The sequence below is a fragment of the Antrostomus carolinensis genome, unplaced genomic scaffold, assembly GCF_000700745.2.
Source record: "Antrostomus carolinensis isolate BGI_N321 unplaced genomic scaffold, ASM70074v2 scaffold6416, whole genome shotgun sequence".
Lineage (NCBI taxonomy): Eukaryota > Metazoa > Chordata > Aves > Caprimulgiformes > Caprimulgidae > Antrostomus > Antrostomus carolinensis.
In genome coordinates, this window is record NW_010321073.1 from 14423 (window position 1) to 26640 (window position 12218).

Here is a 12218-nt window from a genome sequence, read left to right on the forward strand (position 1 = left end):
AGGCAAGCAAATTCTATAGTTGAAACCAGGGAGAAAACTAAGTTTTCTGGGAGGATCTTGAGGTGGTACTATTTAACTGTCATGTTTCTTTTAAAAAAATTAAAAACACCTGACAGTATTTTAAAATAATATTTTTTAATAACTGAAAGATCCTTCATTGCTGTCATCGTTCCTTGCTGTAGCATTTCTTCAGATTCAATGGTGAAATCAGTTAAATCATCCAATTAAAATTTTTGTAGAATGAATTAGCAAAATATTAATATTTAAAACAGTGCAGAGATTTTTCTCTGTAGCTTTGACACTGAAATTGTAAAGGCAGACTGTCTTGGAAGAATTATATCTATTTTAGAGAAGTCTGGGAATTCTAGAAAAAATAAATAGTATTGGTCTACCAACACCCTTTTAAGACCTTGCTTAATACTTCCTGGCAATTTGTGTAGAACACCAGTTAGCTTAAGAAATTTTGTCTAAATACTCATTTTTTTCTGTTTAAATATCTGTTACCTTAGCATGTGCTGGAACAAACAGCTTTCTACCTCCTCTCCCCATCCCCCAAATGTTGTTTGCAGTGCTAGAGGAAATTATTTAAAGTGGAAACAAGGTTGGCCAAAACACTAGAGCTCTGTTATTGCTGTATGGTGTTTGTGCTTTTTTTGGGTTGGGTATTTTTTATTTTTGTTGAGGTTTACTATGAAAGCAGTGGTAGTATGTGGTTGAAGCGAAGTGCAGCATGGAGTGGAAGTCATGTGTGTGTGTAGGTGTGGGAGATGGCTGCCTGGTCCATAGCAGTTGGTGATGCAGAGTTTGTAGCTTGCGTTAACATCCCATCTTCTGACTTCTTGGTGCTGATGAGGAAAATGGTCTGAAACAGCTTTGAAATAGATTAATGTGTAGTTGTGTCTGTCTGTAGCTTTTCATAAATGCAAAAATTAACTCTATCCTAGCAAAACCAGGGCAGCCCTTCATGAAAGCTTTATATGAGCCTTAGCATAAGATTCTCCCTGGCCTTTAGGCACCACCAGTATGCCATTACCACGTTATTTTGTGTTCACTCACAGTTTTCCATTTCCTGGGAAAGGTTCTTGTTAGCGCAGGTATTGATCCTGGGAAACCTTGTGTGCACCTCCCTTTGTGCGCTGTCTGTCCTGTTAGGTCGCATTTAAGCCAAAGGAACTCTTACCTCTTACCATATCACTTTGATGTTAAGTGCTTAGAGGAATGAGATATTTGGTCACAAGTTTAACTGTAGTCCTGATATGTAGATGGTTACCATAAGCTTAAATTTCTAAGGCAATTTGAAACAGTTTATTTTGTATAAGAATACTTGTTTTGGAAGCATCTGTGCTACCTCCAGTGCATGAGGGGCTGTGAACTCTTACACAGACAAACCACAAGTGATTTGCATTGATGAATTCTGAGAGCAGCTGGGAAATGCCTGATTTAGAAGCATTATGTGCCAAGAAGAGCTGATTTAGTTCAGTCAAGACAAAGAAATAGGTTTTGACCCTGAAGAAGCTTTTCAGGACAGACTCTACTTTCTGTCCCCAAGGAGCTGCAGCCAAGCGTTCAGCAGACAGGAATGATCCCAGGATCAGGTGTTGCTGCTTTGTGTGCGCTGGAGCTGAGGGAGACAGGCAGAGCAGTGCCAAGGCTAGCGGCTGCATGCAGAGGGGAGGATTGTTCCAGAAACAGAGGCAGGGCCTCCTATGCCTGTAATGTAAAATTGAGAGAACTGCTTTTAATTTGTGTGAGCTACCTGGCTGCGTGATATATATATATTTTATTTTTTTTTTCAAGTGACTTTGCATTAATAGTTTTGGGTTCTGTTTGGATTTGCAATCTAATCGGGGAACCTGAGCCCTAATGAAAAATTAAGCCTACAGCTAGGCTGCAAAGCACAAAGTACTTAACCCTGCCATTCTGCCAGCATGGATATTAGTTGTTTAAAGCAGATACAAGTAGCAAGGCAGTAGCTAGTTCTCTCTAGATTTTATTCATGATGTGTATGTCGTGAGTCCTGTGAACCTGCTCATTTACATTGAGGTGCATTATCAAGGTACACTTATTTCATGGATGTGCTATGTCCTGGAACTAAAATTTTGCTGAAATGTACCAGTATTATTTTTATTAGTGGTAGTTCCAAATTGTAGGCTTGCTAGTACAGTGAGATCTGTGGCTAGTACCAATTAAACCAGGAGAATTGTCACCGAAATCAGGAATTAGTTTCTCAGCACCAATGTAGTCTTAAGAAGCAGGCATTCTTTATTACTGTGCCAGATGCACGGGGATCATTCCACCTGTCGTGCATAACGACTCGTCCCTCTACAAAAGCTTTATACTATTAAAACATGCATATTCATTTCTTTTTCCAAGAAATTATTAACATATTCACCACACTTCCAAGAACTCATTAATATATTTAAATGTCCTTTTGCATGCATACTGGTCATCTTCGGGGGGTCATCTGTTGATAGTAGAAACTTTTGTCACTGTGTCCTTTAGCTGAATTTTTCTTCTGCACATGCTTAGTTCTTCTTTTGGCCTGTTTACAATACTTCTGTCTCCACAAAAACGGTTTATTCTAGCATCACTACCTTGTCTACCATATTTTAAAGATTTGATGCCTCAAGTCTCCTTATTATCTGTTTTGGACTATAAATTCGACTAGGCCTAGCAGATATGTAATTAACTTTCAATGTCACATTGTTTAAGCAGAAGGATGTGATCTTTCAGAATGGTATCAGAATGACTTTATTTCCACAATGATTTCAACACTGAATTTGTTCAGCCTAGCCAACAAGGACTTTCTGGAGTGTAAGCTCAACTGTTAAAAAATCAAACAGTCTTTTCTATTTTACATGTTATGAAAAGTAAAGAATATGAAATTAGCCTTTCCTGATGAGGTAGCAGAGCATGTTCATTCCCTTTTTGTTAGGTTAAAATCTCCAGTGATATGTTGGATGTTATAGTCAATAAGTTATTTGGATAGTTTTAACTCTTAATGGAGAACTAGTAGAAGTAACATTGAAGCATCACATCTTTAGTCAGGTGATAAACATCAGTTGACAAGTTTTAAAATGTTTTCTTTGACTTAAGGGATTCTCTAATATGCTTTTCCACCTTTACATAGAGGATGTTCTTCTGGGTTGGCAGTGGGGAAATTTAATACTCTAGGCAATGTGGAAGAAGCCACGGTGGCTGCAGCTTTTTGCCCAATGTAGGTATCTTTGCCCAAATTAAAGTGTAAAAAATTCCTGTGAAGTTCCAGATTCCAGTGGATTTCTTGCACAGATGATGTTGAGTGAGGCCCTGATAGTCTTTTATAGCAGTAGTAACTGCAAATTTGTTTCACTAGTCAGCTGCGACCAGTCCATTTCTTTTGATTTCTCTTGTTTAAGCTTCGATTATTTCACATTTCCATTGGTATTTGCATATCAATAGTAAATATTCTCTCATTAACAAAAACATTTATTTTTTTAATTTCCTGCCCTCTCTCTGGCGCATGTGAAAATCAGCCTGCAGTTAGCAGCACAAAAGATGTGCTGCTCGATAATCCAAATTTTGCACCTGGTAGAAACTTCATGGAGAGTGTTGTTAGAATAGGTACCAAGAGACTTCCAAACATCTCAACTTTTGGGGGGGATTGGAGAATAGAGGAAGGGGGAGGGGGGAGTTTGGGGCCTGTCAGTTTATGTTTGCCTGAACTGCTTGCTTACAACAAAAGAGCATCCAGTGTCCTACTGAGCAATCAATTTGGAGCATGACTCAGTGTGGAAAAATGCTACCTACTGAATTTTTAGCATAGTTTCCTGAATTGCCTTGACTTTTAACAAACCTTAGAGGCCTATTTATTTATTTATTTATTTTTTTAAAGCATCACCTGAAGCCAACAAACAGCAGTGAGGGCAGCTGTGGAACATAGGAACGGGAGGATGGAAAACAGAAGGATGGAAAAAATAACCTTTAATTTTTGATGCTGTTGCTGCTAACGTGGATGTTTTTGCAGCCTTGCAAATAGGATGAATAGACATGAAGGAAAGAATTAAAATTGAGGATTGACATTCAGACCTACAAAAATGTGTAGGTGAACCAGAAGGACTGAAGAAAGTGGATAGTATTGTTCTGTTTTGCAAATTTTAAAACAGATAGTACTAAATAAAGTGGGTTATTTTTTTCCTTACTGCAGTTAGGATTTACCAGCTCATAACTCTCTCACTGCTTGAACAGTCTACCTTCTGTTGTGAAACAGAGCAACTTCTGTTCATTAGAAACAGTCAACAATAAATATGAAGAAATTTTCTGCAGTTTGCTTTGGAACTTGGTGGATCGAGTGTTATGGATACAACTTTTTTTTTTTTTTTTTTTTTTTTTTTTTAACAAGGAGTGGCAGAAAAGTCATACAGTGGTTTTTGTTCCAGGAATGTTGCACTGAAAATGAACAGGGTGAAGGCACTATTCAGAGCAGATTATTGAAACACTGTTTTTAGCTATCTTGTCCCATTGTGAAGTGTGTACTTGTTATTTTTGTGGTGTTAGCTAAGCAGTCATTTCAGTAATAATTACTGACAACTCGTAATTTTCTTTTCACTGACCTGATCCTCCTTTTCTTTTGTTGTATTATTTAACTGTAATTACTTGGGAAGTGGCTTGTAGCTTTAGCTGTAATAAGTATGTCGTTAACTTTGTGTTTTGAGTTAAATGAAGTTGTTGAAATGTAATTCTTGGACCTGTGGCTCATACGTGTAAAGCAACAAATTGCACTAGACTTGAAAATATATAACTGAGAAGTTAAGTTCTCTTTATGGAGGTGAAAGAAATGAAAACAGTAATATTGGAATGAATGTGTAGCAGTTTCTGGACTACAGCTCTAAGGGCTGGGAGAGTAAGTGTATGTGTGTAGGTAGGTTGTGGGTGTTTGAAAAGGAAAGGGAAATCTGGGCAAGGGAGGCAATAATCAGGAATTCTTCTTTGCAGACATAGAAAACTCTTAACTTTGTTTAAAAATAACAGGGTAACTCTTTAAAAACTTGAATATTTTGAAGAAGTAGTGAACTACAATAGAGGTACATTTAACTGTTAAGAGGAAGAAACTGGATGAAGCCTAGTGTTGGCATGGCTGACAGTTTTTTGGTCATGTGGATAATCTTGCATTAATAACATCAGTTTGTTTTCTCTCCTATTAAAAAAAATATTTTCCTGTAGTGAATAAATATTGTTTTGTTTGCTTATTTCTGAATATACCTGTGTTACTTAGTCTTGATTTCCCTAAAGGTGTTGGTGACTTGGGGTGTGAGGAAGTTCTTGAATGTATGTACATTTAAAATATTTAACTTAATTTCATTAAATATTTTTATTTTAAAGTTATTCCTTTGGCTTTGCAGGTAAAACAGATTTTTTTTTTTTTTTTTTTTTTTTGTGGGGATGTGCAGAAATAGTGTTATTGTTCTGCAAGCAGGAGCATTCAGCTTTTGAACCAGAAAGCCGCTGTCAGTTCTGTGCCTTTAATTGAAAATACTTAGTTCATTCCTCAGTGTACTGTGATGCTGTGGGCAATGTTTTTGAAACCAGCTGTCTCACAAAACTCTGTTTTTAGTAAAGTTTGATTCTGGTAATTATACAGTAGTTAGAAGTGTGTTTTTTGTAAAGAGTTGACACCATCCACATTTGTGGTGTACTTTTTACAGTCTTGGTATGTTTGGATCAATGTTAGGTGAGTGGGCCCTGGCTTACAAGACGTACCTGAATTACCCCAAAATCCCTGAACTCTAGATGTGACTGAGTTTAGGTTTGCAGGTACTCAGACTGTTTTATGGTCTTTATTAATTCCTTCCCCTCTTTCCCCTTACACCTAAATAAATGTTATTCTGTAGGTTGGTAAGGCAGCAGTGACTACAGTATTTTGGGGGGCTGGATAGCCTATATTCACCACATGTCTTTTAACAGTACTGTTTTCTCTCAGCTGAATTCTTGTACTCTAAAATTTCTGGAAACAGTGTCTCTGAAATACTGGCAGCACTTATTATCATGACTCATTACTAGGCTGCTGGACTGTGCACTCTTGAACAAAGTTTCCTTAAACTCTCTTGATTAAGTTTTTTCATCTTAAATTACATATAATGACATTTGTTTAGCAGATTTAATCTCTGTTAGGCGTTCAGTCATACAGCGGAAAGATGCTACAGAAAGTGTATCCCTTTTCCTGGTATTGTTCTAATTACATAATTAATTCCAGGCTCTGGTACACTTTACCAGCAGTGTGACTCAGCCACTCCTTACAGCTACTGCTCCAGAGCAGGAACTGCTAACTTAAGTGTTAACACTAAATTTTGGAGGAAAAAAACCCCCATAATTTGCAAAAGAAATATACAGTGCCATGCTCTTTCTTACGTATTTGGAATTGCTTTATTCATGGATCCTTATACACAGAAAGATACACTTGATTGCCTAATTGGCCTCTTTATATCCATGAGTGCTGTAGTTGTAGACACTGGTCTGGGAACACACCAAAAGACCTTTCTTTCCTCTTCCCATTTGAATTTGTGACCTCTATGTTCTTTAAGTGGTGTGACATTCAGGTGCTGTTACCATGAAGTTTTCATAATAGTAATCTTTGCTAGTCTTCAGTATTATTAGTGCTAGTGAGTGATGTGAAACAACACCAATGAAATGAAGATGGTGTTTCGTACTCTGCATGAGCTTATCAGTCATAAAAACTAAAACATTTTTCAGTAGAAACCTTCAACTTATAAGAAGCAAGTGCACTTATTTGAGAGAGACAGATTTAATGTACAGTTTAAGGGAGTCTTTCTGTCCTTCATTTGGTTTTTGGATATTGGACTTGTTACCTAATCTATCTAGAGCACAGCCATCAAATTGAAGACTAGTTGAACCCTCTGGGAAACTACAGTATTGGTGACATGGAACAGTCATCCAAACCCAAAGCCTGAGATAGTTTTGCTTCCTTGTGGGAAATTTTTGGGTTAGATATTTCCCTTGTTCCTGCATTTTCCTATTTTGGATCTCAAAACAAAACCTGAAATGAACTAGCACCTTCTGGAGTTTCTTTTTGTTCTTTTTTTAAAAGGTGAAAAGATTCCCAGGGATTATATTTTCAGGGTTAATCTTTACAGGAGGAGTAGCCTGTGAGTGACTTGAATATTTCAGTGTACATCCACATATTTTGTGCAATGTTGTGTACAAACCTTGAGCTCATACCAGCCACGCTAGTAGTACAGCTGAGCGTGGTGTTCCACTGTGCTGTAACAGCAGATACTTACTTATGCTTCTTACTCTCTAAAATTACTTGTTCATGCTCCTTGATGAGGAGAGGTGGTCTCTCCAGGCTAATTAGCTACATGGAGATTAGGTGTCTGTAGTTCCATTCAGCACTGCTGTATGTTTGACCCAGGATTGCTGGGACCAAGGTATCTATTCTGCCACTTTATTGCATGATAAAGGTGTGCTTGCATTCCTGTATGGTATGAAATTAGTTTTGAACTTTAGTTTTAGGAAGGCCTAACTCCTTGTTTTGTTTCTCGCTAGTAAACTATAAATACTTAAATTCTTATAATCACAGAATTGTTTTGGTTGGAAAACGCCTTTAAGATCAACAAGTCCAACTGTGAACCTAGCACTGCCAAGTTCACCTCTAAACCATGTCCCTATGCACCACATCATATGTCTTTGAAATACCTCCAGGGATGGTACCTTGATTCTTGATTCTGATGGTATCGTATCTTAATTCATAAATTTAATTTTGCATTTGCTTAGATCTCACTTTCTCTCTAAGATACTGTGTTGTTATTCCTCTTCTAGCTTTCTGAGAGTGTTGAGACATGTAACACTAACTGTTAATAAAAAAAACAGGGCAAGAAGTACACTGGAACAATTTTTTAAAAAATCTCTTTGCCATAGAAATGTCACTTCCAGTACCAGTTTCGTTCTCCTCAAACTGCACTTGGTTTTGGAGGCGTGCCAGTTCTGTCCTTGGCAGGCACGTGGAAGCTTATGGTAGTGCTGCTTTTCCATCACAACTGACCTTGTTTTGAACTAGAAATAATCAAGGCCTGTACAAATCCTGCAACGCACTCCCCCCTTCTCTTTCTCAAAAGTCAAATTGTTCTCGAAAGCTGTGGATTTCTTTGCTCACTAGAGAGTAAATTAGTCCCTGAGAAATCACAAGGAGGAGGTTTGGATGAAAGCATTCATTCATGCTATTAGGAAAGATGTTGGAGGTCTTCTAGGTCTACTGGAGGATCTTTTAGCCCTTCTGTGGGAGGTGGGGATGGGGAAGGGAGCGTGTGGGGCAGTAGGAGGTCTGTGTGAGGGCAGGATTGGGCCTTTTCCCTCCCTGTGTTTTCTTTTCTTGGCAAAAGCACAGGACTGTGCCTGTCAGTGTGAGGATGCCATCTGCATTGCACAGCCTGCTAGGCTGCTGCAGAACTGCACAAGAATTAGTCTGAAATCATACTGCTAAAGTGTTTTCTGGCTAGCCATAGTGGCTGCCCAGAGATGCGGCTATTGTACGGCGCTCCAGGAACCGAGCGAAAGCAGCAGCCTGTGAAACTGCCTCAGCCTGGCACTGCGAACGTAATCCCCAGCATGAACAGTTAATGAGTAGATGAGCTGATCAGAGGCGAGCTGCTGAAAAGGGTAATTGTTTTCTGAAATTAAATTTGTGCTTAAAAATTAAAAAAAAAAACAGATGAAGAGGTAGAGATTGAATGTAGAGGAGGAGAACTGGACAAATCTAGTTACAGCACTGGTACACTTCCTCAGTTTAATTTAATTCCAGTTTTCCATTTGCTGCTTTCTCATTATGTGCAAACTGGAAGAGACAGTCTGACGCACTGAAACAAAATACTCTGCATGTGTATTTTTGAATAGGATTTTTTTTATTTGCAGTGAAATAAGTTAGCAGTTGAAAATGTAATATCTCAGGGTATATTTAGGGGCTGATTCTGCTGGATGTTTTAAGCTAAGGGCTTAGTGGTCATGTTTAATGGCTCCACATGGATTGAAGGGATACTAATAGCTTCTTATCAGTATCTTAATAGGACTTTGGAGTAAAATCTGGACCACATAGATCATGTTTTAGCTTCTACCACAGTCCTTAATACACTTTTATGTCCAAGAGCTATCCAGGAAATTTTATTCTCTGGTGTTGCCAAACTTGCATCGAGATACCTACTTGACGTGCCTGAAAGTTTCCTGGTGTCCCAAGGCAAGCATCGATACATGTGCAAAATATCCGCCTCACTGGTGCTTGCACAGGGAGCCAGTGTAAGGTTAGGCGGAGTAGCAGTGCCTGGACTCTGCCTAGCTTCTGTGGGCTCTGGGCACACACAAGACTTGCTGGAAGCGCTGAGCTCAGCCTAGAGCTTAGCAGCCTTGGCAACTTTAGAGAAACGCTGACGGGAGCGGTGCCCAAATCTTACGTAAGAGTGACTGAGTTATGGTCGCAGCCAGCCGGTGCTCGTTGCCCTGGATGGGTGACTGGCGTGTGCCCGTGTCTCTCTCAGGCAAAGCAGGTTCACAAGGTGGGAGCTGACCCATGGCCAGGGGGAAAGATTTGGCAACGTGCTGGGTGGCCAGTTGCCTCAGCTTGGCTGCTGAGCAGTATCTGGTGTAATTGCTATACCTTGCATATCTGTAATTGCATGTCCTTTTTACATCTTATAAAATACTGAATGGCAACTCAACAATATGAGCATTTTTTTTTAACCTATAGGTGTTATTTAGCACCACAGACTGTGTTGGCACAGAACAGAAACTCTTAATGGGTGATGGCTGCTGGCATGACCCGAAAGGCTATGTAGTGTCCTTATTGCTGTTAACAAGAGGTAGACCTGGCATTTGTCATATGCCAGCCTCATTCTTAAACCTCACTGAAAGGTAAAGAGTTAATATACCAATCAGCTATTTCAGATAAAAACATTCAGATGTTATAGTTGTGGTCTCAGTTCCACTGTGTGCTAGCAAAAATACTGAGAAGTTCATGCAAGTTGAATTATCTGGTGTCTATGAGATTAAATCTGTTTAGCTTTCTTTATTCCCTCCTTGTTATGAAGGAGTATGTTTAATGGGAGTTGTTTGAGGAGCATAAATGTAATGGAATAGAAAGATGAGGGAATCATGATGTCAAAGTATTGGCAGGAAGCAGTTTTCTTTTTTCTGGATTTGGAGAGCTTTTGTTTATTTGTTTCCCAGTTTATATTGCCTGCTAAGCTTCATTAAATGTTGTATTAAGCGCTCTTGGATTTAATATTTCATATTCCCACATATGAAACTCAATTGTGTGAAATTTAATAGGCTTAGTGTAGTAAGAGAGGAGTATTGGAGAGTCTTTGGTTTACAGGTTAACTTGTTCCCTGCTCAGCACAGCACGTGGTCTGAGTGATGTTTTAGTTTATGCTTTTTTGAGCAAGGTGAACAGAGTCCTCTCCCCACAACAGAGTTTAATGACAAAACTTTACTTGGAACTTCATTGTTGTGTTTTCTTCTTGCCAACGCTCAGCTTCTGGCTAGTTATTGCTATCTGAAAGATTAATATGTGATTTTTCTTTCCATGAAACAAGAATAACTTCATCCTTTGCCCTTTATAGGTCACTCTTAGTAGTTATTCTTTGCCTATTGCTATTCTGAACAGGTGCTGAGAAGGTATATGTTGTGCTAATTACCCTTTGTTAGAGTAATATTTGCAATACTTCACATGGAGATGCAAAATAAAAATTTCACTGGTCTCATTTTGTTTAGTATATGAAACAAGATTAAGGGCTGGCTTGATTGTAGATGTGTGGAGATTTCTGGGGAAAAATTAGATAAATGGGAGGCTCTTAAATGAGCAGAAAGAAAATTGTTCAGTAGATGAAAGGGGATGTGTGTGTATGTATGCGTATCTCTCTATACCCTTATATATCCATATATACATATAAAATAGATTTTTAAATTACTGGGACAATTTTCCATTCATAGAAATATATTAAGATAGGATGTTTTTCGAAGGGTTATTATGCTATTATCTAGTTTAAACAGGAATCAATTCTGGGAAGTCTGATGTGTTGCATAACACAGAGTATTGACCTCATGATTGCTATGGTGCCTGACTGTATTACCCGTGTCTGTTCCAGCCGACAATATTTTTAGCAGAGATATTGTGCACCTATTCTACTGAGAGATTAGTTCCAGTACAATACAGTGCATTACTGTGCCACCACTGGCTATTTTAGCCCTCTCTAATTAGGCAGCTTGTCCCAGAGTGCGGAGGCAGAATAGATTTAGGGGATTAAGTCTCATGTGTGTGGGGCGCCTGGAGGCTCTGCAAAGTACATGTAAACAGGAGTTGGGTGTGTTTGTGCTTTGGAGAGGGAAGGATGCAAGGCAAAGGGTTGTTTGGAAAGTTACCACATCTGAGGAGATGTGATTGGAAATAGGTAGAAAACAGCTGATTGTGTGTAATTAAGAGAGTAGCCTGAAAAACAGGTGAGATACAACCACATATAAGAGAAAAATGGGTGAAGTCAAATTGGTACTGGAGAAAAATTCCAGTGGCAGACTGCCAGGCTGGGAGCTGGGCAAGGAGAGATGATCAAAATGAATTCTTTCACATTTTAAAGCATGGGCGCTGCCTGCTTTGCTGACTGAAGTGACCACATTAAGCCATGAGAGTGGGAAAGGTTTGGCTGTAAGCAGAAGGAAAAATCAATTTCCTATTTGATGTGTGGGCCAGAGAAGGAGGAAACTCCTATAGCCAGTGCTGGAGCAGAATCTGACTTGCATGAGGACTATTACTTGCCAGACCACACATTTAGTGTGAATGGTTAGACTTTTTGAGAGCCACGAAGTTCAGGTAATCCACTCACACTGTTTATAAGTGGCCAGAAATCAGGTTGAAGGTGAGGCATTTGTTGCTTACTCATTAAGGTCATCACATTAGCTTGGTGCTAAACTTACCAAGGAAGCTATATAGATTTCAGAGCATGAAGTAACCCTTGAGCAGACCTCAGGCCGGGTGATGAAGATTTCCTGTGTGCACATCCTTTCAGGAAAGATGTCTTTCAAACCTGATGCAGCTGTGGTCTCTCCCTGGTTGCTACCTCCCAACTTGCTGTCAGAGTGGGACTTTGTCTACGAGCAATTACAAAATAAGAAGGGTGTCTGGCTTTGTGGTGGAGGTTTCCTGATGTGGCGAGTCTTGCTTTATCTTTCTTTTGGACTTC

General features: G+C 39.0%; 1 protein-coding gene across 1 annotated transcript in view; it reads left to right on the top strand.

The window, feature by feature from the left end:
• Positions 1-8511: 8511 nt before the first annotated feature.
• LOC104526346 (kinesin-like protein KIF21A) overlaps positions 8512-12218 on the top strand; it is a 46246-nt gene continuing 42539 nt past the window's right edge. Inside the window, 2 exon segments of the mRNA XM_010169779.2 lie at positions 8512-8589; positions 9502-9521. Coding sequence (XP_010168081.2) covers positions 8512-8589; positions 9502-9521 — 98 coding nt within the window.